Source organism: Kryptolebias marmoratus, linkage group LG11 (genome assembly GCF_001649575.2).
Source record: "Kryptolebias marmoratus isolate JLee-2015 linkage group LG11, ASM164957v2, whole genome shotgun sequence".
In the NCBI taxonomy this organism is placed as follows: domain Eukaryota; kingdom Metazoa; phylum Chordata; class Actinopteri; order Cyprinodontiformes; family Rivulidae; genus Kryptolebias; species Kryptolebias marmoratus.
The window spans coordinates 26,912,889-26,926,762 of record NC_051440.1 but is presented as its reverse complement, the minus strand read 5'-3'; the positions used below and the strand labels follow the sequence as shown (position 1 = coordinate 26,926,762).

The 13,874-nt window shown below is 47.2% G+C and overlaps 2 protein-coding genes and 1 non-coding gene across 4 annotated transcripts; all 3 read right to left on the bottom strand.

Moving 5' to 3' along the window:
• Window positions 1-396: 396 nt before the first annotated feature.
• Window positions 397-6,900, bottom strand: prdm11 (PR domain containing 11). 2 transcript variants are annotated; one of them, XM_017404289.3, is made up of 7 exons: window positions 6,785-6,900; window positions 5,961-6,038; window positions 5,619-5,878; window positions 5,452-5,519; window positions 5,107-5,294; window positions 4,248-4,655; window positions 397-4,052 (listed from the first exon to the last, which is right to left on the bottom strand). In XM_017404289.3, the coding sequence occupies exons 2-7, from the start codon at window positions 5,986-5,988 to the stop codon at window positions 1,900-1,902; spliced, it is 3,105 nt and encodes a 1,034-aa protein (XP_017259778.1). In that variant the 5' UTR covers window positions 5,989-6,038; window positions 6,785-6,900; the 3' UTR covers window positions 397-1,899. The 2 variants fall into 2 exon arrangements, with proteins under 2 accessions (XP_017259778.1, XP_037834309.1); XM_037978381.1 differs by lacking the exon at window positions 6,785-6,900 and adding an exon at window positions 6,722-6,772.
• A 683-nt stretch (window positions 6,901-7,583) lies between these two features.
• On the bottom strand, window positions 7,584-10,603 carry LOC108228695. The gene is made up of 5 exons (XM_017404291.3): window positions 10,329-10,603; window positions 9,518-9,628; window positions 9,260-9,408; window positions 8,854-9,154; window positions 7,584-8,737 (listed from the first exon to the last, which is right to left on the bottom strand). Exons 1-5 carry the CDS (start codon window positions 10,570-10,572, stop codon window positions 8,121-8,123), a joined length of 1,422 nt encoding a protein of 473 aa, XP_017259780.3. The 5' UTR covers window positions 10,573-10,603; the 3' UTR covers window positions 7,584-8,120.
• A 2,129-nt stretch (window positions 10,604-12,732) lies between these two features.
• On the bottom strand, window positions 12,733-12,804 carry trnam-cau. The gene has a single exon. It is a non-coding gene; the product is annotated as a tRNA-Met (tRNA).
• Between the last annotated feature and the right edge of the window lie 1,070 nt (window positions 12,805-13,874).

Here is a 13,874-nt window from a genome sequence, read left to right as displayed (position 1 = left end):
GCCGAGCTGAGCCGAACCGGGTAACAGGCTCTGAGCCGGGTCACAGGCTCTGAGCCGGGCCGGGCCGAGCCGGGCCGGGCCGAGCTGAGCCGAGCCGGGTAACAGGCTCTGAGATGGGCTGAGCCGGGCCTGGCCGAGCCGGGCCGGGTAACAGGCTCTGAACCACCACACCAACCTGCAGCTGAATATCTGCTAGAGGCGTTTCAGTCGATTTGTTGTGGCGGCCATCTTGAATCAGGTTGACTCATCATTTATACATTTTTGTCTTTTTCTGAGAGTTTCATCAAACTCTGTCCAGAGGGTCATGAAATATTTTGCTAACAGACAGAAATGAATGTGGTTACATGATCGCCTGCCTGTCACGGTGGCAGCGAGACATTAAAGACAGAAAACAAGTTTCTTTCTGTTCAGCAAACAACAACACGTTTATCACGCTAAAGAATCCAAAATGGCCGCAGCTGTAAAAAGGTGTGATTTTTTTAAACATTCAGAAACTCGAAGCTGGAACACGTGGGAACATCAGAGGCACCAAATCTTCATAAAACCAGAACCAAAGTCCAGGTTCTGCTCAGAAACAAGCAGCTTAAAGCAACAAATACAGTTTTATACAAAAAACAAACGAGTCACTGCAGAAACCTCCGTTATTATTATTATTATTATTATTATTATTATTATTATTATTACCATCAGCTCTTTTTGTCCCACTGAAAATAAAAGAATCGGTTTGTTCTGATAATTAAAGTGACTCAGCGAGTCATTTAGTAGAAATTGAATTTTTAAATCAGCATCAGAACTGTTTGATTTTTTTGGATGTTAAATTATCTGTAATTCCTCCCAGTGAGCTTCATTCAGCCTGAAAAATAAAAACATTCAGATGGAAACAGAACCTGTTAAACCCATCTGCAGTTTACTGAGATCAGCCTGAAGTCTGACATTAAATCAACCTTATTCTGACTAATATTTGGTAAAAATATGCTCCGTATTTCCACCCGACATCTGAACAAAGAAGCCTTCAGTTCAACATGCAGCAAACAGAAGAATTCACTGCTGAAAGCGTCTAAAAGCACTTTTCACTTCATGCACTTAAAGCTTTTCACACAATCGTTAAAGAGGAGAGAAAACGAGTCTGCAGCTTTTTCTCTCCTGCTGAATAGAAAAGGTTGAAACGCGGTCAGGCAATGGACTGGGTGGTACAGAAACCGAAGCGTCTCCGATTGTTCCTGATGTGAGACCGTCTGTTTCTCTGCAACAACAGCGTTTTTCTTCCGCCGGCAGGACTCCAGCTGAGGACCGACGGACCCTGAATGCAACACAAACCCGTCTGTGTTTCTGCACTTTTAGATTTACTCTGTTTTCTCACAGACATTTGTTCCGTTGTGGTTAAACTCAGTCGTCCACCGAACAAAGATGTTCTCTCTGCAGGAACGGAGTCCACAACCAGTAGTTTTTATTTCTGACACCACGATCTGCTCATTTTAACGTCCTTACATGATTCGACCAATCAGCAGACAGGACTAAATGATCCACTTTTACTCTCGGCCTGGTTTGGTTGTGTCTTCATATGCTTTAAAATATGAAGTAAAAATACTGATAAATGAAGTTTCTATCCACCACAGAAGATGCAGTTCCTGCTGTTGAACACCAGAGGGCGCAGTCTGAGTTTCCATCCACTCAGCGTGGGCTTTAATATCACCTGAAGTCTGAACCGAAATAGGAGTTTATGTCAGTTTGAACCCTTCAAACGTGTCTTTAAAACTCTCTGAAGTTGTACGATGCAGAATCGTTCCAGGCTGGAAAAAGAACGATTTCGATGAGCTGACCTTTCTGAGTGGCTGTAGCCGTGGTTCACTCCCTGATCTGTCAGTTTTATAAAAGTTTGCTGTCGTTTCTGTAGGTCTTTTAACCAACAGGGTAGAAGTTGGCGTTGATGTCAGCGTTGGTCAGGACTGATTTCTGCTCCGCGCTCGTCGTTCTGCTCAACACTTCGGCAGAGAGCGAGAAGCTGCTGCCGGACTTCTCCTCAAACCAACTGTCCAACGCTCTCTTGGCGTCGAAGCTTGCGATGGGCGGCCCGTTGACGGCCACGGTGAGCAGGTCGTTCATCTGCTCCAGCGTCAGTCGGGAACGGTTGCTTTTACACATCTTCTGCAGAGATCCTCGGCCTCTGTCGCAGCAGGCCGTGGAGCTGGGCAGAACCTTGACAACCTGCACAACCCGGTTCAGGAGAGGAAACCGCTGCTTGTACCTGCAGATGTGACCCATGACCTCTTTGGAAGCGTTCCTGCTGCAGCAGTCTGCTTTCAGCTCCTTCCATTCCACCAGCAGGCTGCCCCGGGCCTCCGCCTGCTCCTCCTGACCTGCAGAAGGAATGGACTCCAGGTGGCTGAAGATGATCCGGATCTCCTCCTCGCCGTAAGCCTGCAGCTCTTTATGGTTGTCCGGCCAGCTGCACAGGTCCAGTACCCTGCAGGCTTTGGAAAAGGAGCGGCTCTGCGGGTCTAGCCTCTGAGACAGGATGCTCTGACTCCTGTTGCAGATCTTTTCTCGGATGGACTGAAACTTGGACTCTGCAACTCTCAGGTTCTTCAGTTCCACGCCGTTAAAACTTTCTCTGAAGTTCTCTTCAAACTCCTGCAGATATTCTCCGGGGCAGTCCACCAGCTGGCCGATCTCCTGAATCGCCTCCTCCATCTTGGCTTCCACCTGCGACACCAGAAGGTGCTCCCCTTGGAAAGTGAGGGCTAATCGTGACAGAACAGCGATGATGTCCAGAAGGAAGTAGATGAGTTTGACAGACTGGTAGTCCAGGAGAAACTGGAGAAGGGTGAGAGCGATGGCTGCAGCATCGGCCCTTTGAGTTTGGCTGCTGATCTCCTTCAGGTGGGCCACCACCTCCAGGTAATCTTTGATGAGAGCATTGAGGACATTTGGCTCTCCTATAATCCATCGTGTAGCTCTGATGTCTCCCAGGAACTCCGTCTCCTCGGACAGTGTTGGAGCAGTGGAGCGCAGCTCAGCCATCATTCGAGGAGAGTAACGGTAGAAACTGAGCAGCTGCTTCAGGTTGTTCTCCAGGTCCTCGAGGCAGCAGAGCTCCTTCCCACTGATGGCGTCCAAAACCTCCAAATGAGGCCGATGGATCATGATGGGAAGGCAGAGGATCCAAGGAAAGGTCTTTTGGACAGCTATGTAGAGGTTCGCTCTCATTCCTGAAGAGATGTTGTTGCCGTCCACTCCAAGACCCACCACCAGCGAGTCCTGAAACCTGAGGCCCAGGACACCGAAGGCTTGATCCATAACCTGGAGGTACCCATCCACACTGGCCATGCTCAGTCTCTGCAGGGACAGGAACTCTGTGTTGGGGAAGCCTTCATTGGTTATGAACTGGACATAAACTGCCACCAAGTCTGAGAAGAAGTCGTCATTTTGGACGTCCATTATGACGCTCAAAAAGGGAGACAGGCGCATCTTCTCAGTCAGATCTTCCTTTAGAGCACGGGAGATGTGGTGGATGAGGATCTGACAGTCACCTTCATTCATGTACTGATCCACCACTTTGAGCTCGCACTTCTTCAGCAGCTCCGCCAGCGGGCGAAGGTCGGAGAAGGCCCGCCCCTCCAGAGCCAGGTGGTACGCCGCGTTAAACAGCAGCGTCATGTTCCTGCACATCTCCTCGGTCTTCTCTGGATGCATCCGCAGCTTGTAGAGCTGCAGACACTTCTTGTGGAGGTTACTCTGGCTGTGGAGCTTAATGGTGTGGATCTTGAACTGCTTGGAGCCGATGATGAAGGCAGAGGTTCGAGATGACTGGACGGTGTACTGTCGGCAGACGTGGCACCACATCTCATTCAGGGTCGGTGAGTATCGAAGGAACCAGAACTTCTTTAGCCATTCCTGCTTGAAGCGCCGAATGCGTCTGCTTCCTCCGGAGTAAAGCTTGGAAGAGTCCTCCGGAGAAATCACAAGGTCGGCGGCAATCGACTCATCAGCCGAGTCCACGTCCGGGTCATCTTCATCCAGAACCACCTGAGGCGGTGTCATGGGCTCCATCCCTAAAAAACAAACTCAGTCAACCTTTTCCTAGAAAAAAAACTTACATTTGATTTAGATTTGTGGTTTGATTCACAGGAAGATTTGAGTTAAATATGTTGGTTTGAATGAACCCGAATGACTCCAGTTTAAGGAATCAGTAAAATATTTAAAACAGTCAAAACTGAAGACTGCTTGTTTTCTTTTTCAGAACCTACCTTGAAGGTCCTCGATGGGGCCCTGCTCAGGATGTGGTGGGGCCTGATCGGGTTGGGTCTGTTCAGAACTCGAAGTACCGACCGTGGCCCCCTGTTCTCCTCGGAGACGCAGAAGCTCCTCTTCCAGCTCCAGAATCCTCCTCTTCAGTTTGACACAGTTGGGACAGAAGGAGGTGGAGGGTTCTGTTCTGGTCTGGTGCTTCTCCTCTTCCTCCACCTTCACCTTCAGCTGAAGACCTGCTTTACTCTCACCAATAAGAGAAGACCGGGACCAGGATGGACTGCAGTCCTCCAGAGACGCTTCCAGGACATCTTTGAAGTTGAGGTCGATCTTCTTCCTCTTGGCTGGAGGCTGATCATATGACTCCTCACAGGGTTCTTTAGTGGGACGGAGTTTGTTCTGCAGAGCTGAAGGCAGACAGATTTAAAATCCTTCAGGCAGAACTGTCAGCAGAACCACGTTTATCAGTTACAGCAAAAACATAAGAAGGTCTGAAGCCCTAACCAACCAACCAACCAACCATCCATTTAACCAACCAACCAACCAACCAGCCAACCAGCCAACCAACCATCCATTTAACCAACCATCCATTCAACCAACCAGCCAACCAACCAACCATTTAACCAACCAACCAACCAACCAGCCAACCAGCCAACCAACCATCCATTTAACCAACCATCCATTCAACCAACCAGCCAACCAACCAACCAGCCAACCATTTAACCAACCAACCAACCAACCAACCAACCAACCAGCCAACCAACCATTTAACCAACCAACCAACCAACTAACCGACCATTCAACCAACCAAAGAAATGTCTGTCTTTATGTATGATTGATTCTGTTTTTCGGACCCACCTGAGTCCAGGTTGCGGTCGATGCTGTCCTGAGACACGCAGTGAAGCCGTCGGATGTAGTCGTCGCTGTACCAAACCCTCAGCCTCTCCCCGAGCTCCAGCCTCCTGCAGACTCTGAAGTAGATGTTTCCGCCATGTTGGAACACGGTCAGGTTCCTGTCTCTGTCCTCTGATGAGGTCCGGACAAACCTGAGAGTCACAAACACTCGAGTCACACTCTGAGCAGAAGGAATCTGAACATTATTCACAGGAACGTCCCACAAATATTGCAATTTATTCCCAGTTACTTTTGTCTGCAGACATCAGTACCAACTCAATAAAACGTGATGGGAGAGATGAGCTTCACCTCATCCAGTTGGCTTTGGTCTCATCGCTGCCGTCGATGGACTCGTACGTGTTGTTCAAACCAACAATCTGAGACAACCAACAACAAAACAAACGACTCAGAGGACGACCTGCAGGAAACGGGTCCATGAGCTGGTTCTAAACTGGACTCGGACTGGTTGAACTTACGATCCAGGAGAAGAAGCCGGAGGATTTGTCTTTGGACACCAGCTCACCCTCATAAGGACCAAAAACTGCCCCCTTTGGGAAGATTTCATCGGTGCAGCGAACATCTACCTCCTGTCCCTCAGTGAAGACCTCCAGGCCCGATGGGACGGTGAGCGCCGCCCTGTTGGCTGATCCCAGAACCACAGGCGTGTCGGGGACAAACAGCGGAGGGCCGTGGGACGGACATGCCTCCTGGAAGTAGTCCTGGCAGTCCTCACAGACTGGAGGACGAACAGAACCATGTGAACGATTTGTCTAACAGCTGTCAGCAGCTGAGTTCAGGTGTCAGAAGCTGAAACTCACACCAGATGTCCGGCGAGCGCTTGCTCATGATGGACGCATGTTGGTGGGAGTCCAGGTGGACGTCCTCGTCTCAAGCGTCTGTGGAGGAAACAGAACCTGCGTTCAGACAGGTGACCCAAGAAGCTTTAAATCATCTGACGACCCGGGTCAGAGGTCAGAGGTCAGAGGTTTTATTTTATTGCTGTGGGGATCAGTAACGTTTGATCTCCTCCTCATCGCTCAGTGATCAGAAACCAGAAACAGGAAACAGGAAACCAGAGCCAACCCTTTCAAAGTAAAACAAAAGGAATGCATGTCGCCCGCTGCCTTAATCAGTTGTAGACGTGCATCGAGTCGTTTTAAAAAAATCTGTTGAGCAACTATTTATTTATTTATTAAACTATTTTGTAAGAATTTAAAGTTACAGACGACCGACAGATCTGGGTCGGGCCCGCTGGTTTACTTCCTAACACCGTCCGTGGATCCAGAACCGGATTAAACTCAATTATCAATAATCAGTTCTGAGTCAACCTGCAGGCGGCTCTTTGGACCCGAACCTAGCTGGGTTTCAGACAGAATCGGAACCAGCTGGATCCTTCATGGACTAAAATAATTCTGCATCTGGACCAGAACCAGAACCTCCTTCATCCACAGACTAAACCGGGTTTTAACCCGGATCTGATCTCAGCTCTCCTTTCGGGAGCCAGTTCGGTGGTTCCGGTGGTTCTGGTAGTCCCGGTGGTCCCGGTGGTCCCGGTGGCCACCGACCGACTCAGACCCACCGTGAGCCGCGGGGACACGGAGCGTCCCTCCCGGGTCGGGCTCGGTTCTGCTGACCCACCCACCTCTCTGGCTGCCGGTTCCGCGGCTGCAAAGTTTAGCGTCAAATTCCGGTTCCGACCCGGTCGCCTCTCCGAGCTGTGGCCACCATTTTTTTTTTTAAATCACAGGAAATGACGGGAGAGGCGGAAGAAAGCAGCGGCGCAAAGATTAAAGTTACCCGACAGAAATGATGCCGAGTCCGGTTCGGTTCGGTCCGGTCCGAGAGGCGGCTCCAGGGCTGCAGAGGACCCGAGGTGGACTCCGACCGGCTGGTTCCGAAACTCTGCTGAACTTTAAAGAACTTCAGGTCCAGAAAACCACAAACCTGTTAATAATGTTCTGCAGGAAGGTCCGGTCCGAACCGGACCGGTTCGGTCCAAAACCAGTCAAAACCGGACCGGTTCGGTCCAAAACCAGTCAGAACCGGACCAGGTCCGGTATGGTTCCGTCACATCTGGACTTTCTTCTCCCAAAGCCTGTGGAGCTTTGATCCAGTTCTGGTTGGGCCCGTCTTAGTATTCTGGGTTTTGGATCTGGTTTATGATGCTGCAGTCCAGTCCGGTCCTGTCCAGAACCCCTGGTCCAGTCTCGGTGGTTCTGATCAACGGTTCAGTTTTTCTTTAGGGCTGCTTTTTCTCACCTCCAGTTCTTGGACCCGACCCGGTTCGGATCCAACCTACAAGAAATTCTCCAACAGATGACCAGAACCAGAACCTGAACCATCCTTCAGCTTCAGGTTCTGTTGCTTTAGAACCGGGTTGGTTCAAACAGAACTTCAGAACATCTTTATTAGAACAAACAAAGAACCACAGAGCTCGGTTCTGAAGGAACCTGAGGCCGTTTCCATGGAAACCGTTTATTTCAGACGTGGAACGACCCAAAGGAACACTGAAGAGTTATCACAGCTAAAAGGAGAACACGAGCTAAAAGCTAAAGGTAGCGCGAGACAAAGTTTCTGAAGCTCTGAATGTTTTTCTCTGAGGACAAAGTTTGAAAATAAAGTTAAATATTTAAAAAAATCTAAAAGTTAAAAAAACCAAAAGTCTCAGCAGCTGAACGAGCCGAACGTTCGGCTGGATGAACAGCTAAAACAGCATAAAGTCTGCAGGCCTTAGAGAACAAACAGGAAGTGAAGCGGTCACATGACCGGAGGTAAACAGAGTCATGTGACCGCAGACTGTTAATCAGGACTTCAGTCTTTATTTACAACCATCTGTAAGCCGGACCACCTCGTCTCTGATTGGACGGTTCTGTTTCTGATGGAGCCGCTGTCGCCCAATCAGAGCTCAGTAAACTCACTCTTCCTTCATCCTGTCCGTCTTTTCTCGCTTCGACAAACAGGAATTCTTTTCTACAGATTTATTTCCAGCTGGGATCGTCTGAAGGTTCCTGTCCATCAGAACCGGGTCCGGACCGGGCCAGCTGGCGCGTCACGTTCTGCTGATGGTAGAAGCTGCGGCCGTGCCGCTGCAGGTTGGTCCTCTGGAAGCTCCTGGAGCCGCTGATCAGACTGTGGTTCCGCTGGGCGCCGTCGGAGTGGACCCGGCACACGTGGCACCACATGACGTCCAGGGTGGGCGAGTACCGGATGAACGGGAATATGTCCAACCACTCCGTCCTGAAGCGGGGACGGCGGCGGGGACGGCGGCGGAGGTGGGGCGGCGGGGAGGACCCAGCGCCGGATGGAGTCGGTTCTGGGCTGAACGTGTCAGAACTCAGGGAGGACGAGTCGGGGCTGAGGGGGGCCATCTCAGAGGACAGAACCATGGAGCTGTCGTCCCCCGCGCCACGTGAGAGACGTCCAGTCCACGGGAAGACGTCCTCAGTCTCCAGGGAGACGTCCTCAGTCCCCGGGAAGACGTCCTGCGTCCCCGGGAAGACGTCTTCAGTCCCCGGGGAGACGTCTTCAGTCCCCGGGGAGACGTCTTCAGTCCCCGGGAAGACGTCCTGCATCCCTGTGGAGACGTCCTGTGTCCCTGTGGAGACAGAACACAGATCCATCAGAGCAGAAATTCTTTGATTACTGAGAGAGAAATCCTGAAAGATGTTCTCAGATGAGGTTCTAAGCCGTTCCCAGAGAACGGCGACCTACGTTCACACGTCTGTTGGTCCTGGTCCTGGTCCATCTGGACCAGCGAAGACTCCAAACCGTCCCTGTCCTGTTTGGTGGCGAGCTGAAACAGGTGGCGCTCCAGTTTCCGAATCCTCCTCAGCAGCTGGGAACAGTTCTTGCAGGACGTGGACTCTTTGCCAGTTGAGGGTTCTCCATCCAGAAGCGGGAGTTTAAAGCTCAGCTCCACTTCGTATTTGGTGGACGAAGACTGGTTCCTGGACTGAGTCCTAGACTGGATGGAGGCCTCCAGAGACGACTCCAGAGCGTTCCTGAAGAAGTCCTGGAACACCAGCGAAGGTCAGTAAAAGCCCAGGAGAACCAGAGGAAGGTTCTGTCCTGGACTGGTTTTAACCCAGCAGGATAAACCGTTTCTGTGGAGGCGTACTCTGAAACCGGTGTCCTTCCTGGTCCCAGCGGGCAGGCCGGATGTTTCTCCTCGGAGCTCCTGGCTGACGGGTTTCTCCTGCAGAAGAACCTGAAGAGCAGATCTGACTTCTGTCCAAGGCGCTGGTCTCCCGAGTCCCAAACCACAATCTGGACCAAAACAAAGAAACACAAAACCTGTAAATGTTACAGATCTGATTTTATGCTCCAGGCTTTAGTCAGAGCCGCTTCCTGAATCTGTCAGAGCGACACGACCCACCGTCTGCCGCTCTTCTTCTCTTCTTCCCGGAGTTTCCGTCACCATCCTGACCCAGGTGTAGAGACGGGACCCAGTCTGGGTCCAGGTCCAGCATCTCGAAAGCTGGTTTTCCTGTAAAAACACACAATGTTTGCTTTATTTCACAGGTTTGACACAAGTGATTCTACAACCTGCATGAGACAGTTAAAGCTACGAGTCATGACTTTATTAGCTGATCTGTTTGTGTTTTCGCTGAGTCATCGTTTGTTTCTATTACTAATAACGCTCAGCTGACAGTTCATCACGGCTCCAGGTGCAAAACTAACAAATTCTACACCTTTAGCAACAGTTTGTGTGCAGCACCTGGTTATTTCTACTTGTATTAAACGAACTGGATTAATCAGCAAGTCTTTTTACTCTTAAACTGAGTAAAACCTGCAGATAAACATGACTTTAACACAAAAAGCAACAAAATGTTTTTATCTGGAGATGAACAGAAGTTGTGTAAAAAAGTATTATAATCCTCAACATGTTGGAAGTTTAATCTTTAATCAAACCAAAACATAAATGGCTTTAACAACAAACCAAACAGGTTAAACATAAGAAAATGTTCTGATGAGTTAAAAAGTGGATATCGAGCTGTTTTCAGATTTTCAATGTGGAGACTAGCACTGACCAAGATGGCGGCCGCGGTCAGGGCGGAAGCTGCGTGTAAAACTTTAACTTTCTTCAGAACCAGAACCGCTGTAAGATGTTTTTTTTGTCTTCATTTGGGAACCAGTTTAATCTTTATTTATTTTTATTCATTCACAGAGAAACATTCTACACTCACCGGAGTGGAAATGGCGGGAGCAGACTCTCATGGAGGACGGTACGTGCTCGTACGTGATGTCGCTGCGGCCGACGGCGGCCACCCAGGCGGCTCTCCGCCGCCTCGTCAGCTCCGACACGAAGCCGCCTTCCTCCGTCCTCCAGGCGGGGAAGCAGTGGAAGGTCAGTCCGTCCAGAAGCTTCCTGCCGCGGGAATCGTGAGAGCTGCTCCCGCAGTTCCTCACGCAACACTCGCTGACCCCCATCACGCGCCGGGCTGCTGCGGCGCACACCGGAAGTTCCTCCCCAGGGACCAGATCTGCTTCCGGTTTCATGGTGAAAATGTTTGTTCCTGTTTGAGGCATCAGAGCTCAGTTGACAAAGATATTATATAGAAATATATGTCTGTTGGAGTTTAACCTTCAGTCTGAGTCAGCATACTTTGACCCTTGACCCCACTCTGACTTTAAACATTTTCCTTTTCATGTCAAATAAAGGATCCAGTTCTGTTTCAGTTTTATCCTTTTGTTTATTTATGAAGTTTCTTTAATTATTGAACTGAACTTCTGACATTTTTATTTTACAATCAAGAGACACAGAACTGCTGTAACCGTCGATTAGAAGATGAGTTGTTTTTTAGTCGTTCATTCGACTTTTAAAAACATAAATAAAGGAAGTGTTTGGTTCCCAGATCATCACTGGAAGAGACGAGAATGTTCTCTCTCCAGGTACATTCAGCCTTCAGACTCACCAACCTACTGGTTTTTACTTACCAACATTTTTCTGAATCACCAGCAGAGATTTACCAGTTAATCTTTAAACTGTAGGTCATAACGACAGCATCTCTGTCAGAAACTCACCTGCCGTCCCTCCACTCAGGTATGTGCTGCGTTTAATGTCTGATCCTTCTAAACGATAAAAACAATCTGAGGAGACTAACATTTATGACAAAAAATGAGACCAGAAAGGTACATTTTTATTAGACTGGAAATGAATTCTAGAAATGTCAGGTTATTCTGATATGTATCACAAATTAGAATATTAACACCCAGAAATCCCCAAAATGTTGTTTTTCTATATAAAAATTAATTTCAAAGTTTGAAGATGTTTAAAATTTTGCCTAATTTCATTAAATTCGATTTTTTATTTTTTTATTGTTTAATAATAATATTTGAATATATTCATAAACTGAAAAAGTAATGTATTGTTTATATATATGTATGTGTAAGTAAAGTAAGTAATATATATTAATAGAATTATGTAATTTCTAGATGGTAAGTTTTTTTTTTTCATTTTTAGGGAAAAATGCAAATTAGTTATTTAAAATAAAAGTGTAAATAGCTGCTATAGAAATTAAACTGATTGGATTTAAATTTTTTGACGAAAGTGCTTTAAATAATAAAAACAGGGCCTGGACCAATCAGATGTAAGGACTTTGGTCACGTGACCTGCACAGCGTTTGAGCAGGGAAAATAAAATGTCAGCAATCCGACTTTAAATCGTACAACATCAGTAAAACTACAACAGGATATCCATAAATATATCATCCATCTGGATCTGTGGGAATTATTTTAGGTATCCAGCACAGTAGCAGTAAAATATGACTGAATATTAGTGGTTTATTTGAGCACAAAACAGACACTGTTTTCGCTGCCCAAATTTGGAACCACTTCCGGGATTACACTACAGCTACTGACGTCACCAAAACTTGAACAACTTTTAATAAAAAATATCTTTCTAAATCCTGTAAGACTGCTCATGTCTTATAGATGCAAATAATAAAACTTAAAATGCAGCTGTCAAATTTAAACGAAATATGGGGATAATGGCGACCGTAAATTCAGAGTGAGGTCACAACAGAGGCGCTTTCTGAGTGGAAAATATAAATTCATGATTTTTATGTTTCAAGCTAATGAAAAAATGTAACCACCTAAAACTATCAGACATAAAATTCAGGGATTTGGATGTTGATTTCCTTTAGTTTCTGTTTTTATTAATGATTTTAAATTTTATTTTATTATTATAAAAATATTTACTGTTAATATTGTTGTAACATTGGCAACATTTTTGCCCCTAAAGTCCGAATTTACAGGAATAAAACTAATTAAAATGAATGAGAATGAAATTAAAAGTTAATAAACATTAGAACAGGTTTAGATCAAACTTGTTTTCAAAAATAAAAATAGTAATAAATGTAATTTTTCTGATTTATTGTATTTAATTTACTGTTTAATCTGTTAAATGTGTTTCAGCAGGAGGAAATTTAAATTAATACAAACAACTGCTGCTGTGTTGGATTTTGAAACCAAGAATAAGTTTTATAAAACAAACAGTTGTTCATTTTTTTCTATTTTAAATCAGAAACGAATTTTTCATCCTGGAAGTTAAATTAAATGTATTTCTTTAGAAGACGAAAATAAAACACTTAGCAGAGGATGGTTTCGATCCATCGACCTCTGGGTTATGGGCCCAGCACGCTTCCGCTGCGCCACTCTGCTGCGTGGGAATATCATCGCCCCGCGGGATTTTAAACATGACGTCACCCGGTTCTGTGACAAGAGGCTCGGTTTGGACTGGATTCACTGGGTCTCATGATAGAGAACATTAAACAGATTAAAACCAGAAACTACTGAAATCAGTGACGTAGAAGAAATACGTCATTAACTGAAACAGAGAGACGAGAACACAGCGGCAGATCTCGCGATATTACGCGAGATCAAAGTTCGGCTCGTTTCTGAAGACATTAACGGGCGATATGCAACTCTTCATTAATGCTTGGTTCTTTAATTTACTTTTAATGTGAGCAGAGTCCAAACTAAAACTCTTCTGTTATTTTAATTATTTATTTAGATTTTATTGTCATGAAACTGGTTCAGGTCTGCTGTGGACCTTAGATTACTGTAATCTACTCTAATATCTGCTGTAATCTGTTACCATCTGGGTGGCACGCATGAAGAGTGGGTACCAGAGCCCGGCCCGGTCCAGTCCGGTCCGGTCCACAACCTGAAATGAGACACATTACTGTACAACCTAAAAACCTACTAATCCAACAGGTTGTAGAACTCAGTGGGTTCCTGGTTGTGGAGGAGTTGTGGCCCACTCTTCTTTCCAGCGTTGCTTCAGCTCATTGGTTCCTGTTTGTTTCTCTCATGGTTGTGGAGGAGTTGTGGCCCACTCTTCTTTCCAGCGTTGCTTCAGCTCATTGGTTTCTGCTCAGATCTCTGAGGTTCTGGTTCTGGTTCTGGACCGTTCTGCTGTAGATTAGGTGCTGTGTTTGAGATCATTGTCCTGTTTAGTCCAAGCTTCAGCTGTCGGACAGATGGACCTGTGACGTGTCCCTGCTGGACATGGACCTGTGACGTGTCCAGGTGTCCCTGCTGGAGACAGACCTGTAACTTGTCAAGGTGTCCCTGCTGGACACAGACCTGGGACCTGTCCCTGCTGGAGACGGACCTGTAATGGACCTGTGACCTGTCCAGGTGTCCCTGATGGAGAAGGACCTGTGACGTGTCCAGGTGTCCCTGCTGGAGACGGACCTGTCCAGGTGTCCCTGCTGGAGACGGACCTG

What these genes read in the sequence shown, in the direction of transcription:
- prdm11 (XM_017404289.3), bottom strand. Translation starts at nt 5,988, where the DNA reads ATGAGCAAGCGCTCGCCGGACATCTGGT. An exon ending in CCGGCTTCTTCTCCTGGATC is followed by an intron (nt 5,520 to 5,618) that starts GTAAGTTCAACC and finishes TGGTTGTCTCAG; the next exon opens with ATTGTTGGTTTGAACAACAC. An exon ending in CCCCATCGAGGACCTTCAAG is followed by an intron (nt 4,053 to 4,247) that starts GTAGGTTCTGAA and finishes TTTGTTTTTTAG; the next exon opens with GGATGGAGCCCATGACACCG.
- LOC108228695 (XM_017404291.3), bottom strand. Translation starts at nt 10,572, where the DNA reads ATGGGGGTCAGCGAGTGTTGCGTGAGGAACTGCGGGAGCAGCTCTCAC. An exon ending in CTCCCGCCATTTCCACTCCG is followed by an intron (nt 9,629 to 10,328) that starts GTGAGTGTAGAA and finishes GTGTTTTTACAG; the next exon opens with GAAAACCAGCTTTCGAGATG. An exon ending in GAGAAGAAGAGCGGCAGACG is followed by an intron (nt 9,409 to 9,517) that starts GTGGGTCGTGTC and finishes GTTTTGGTCCAG; the next exon opens with ATTGTGGTTTGGGACTCGGG.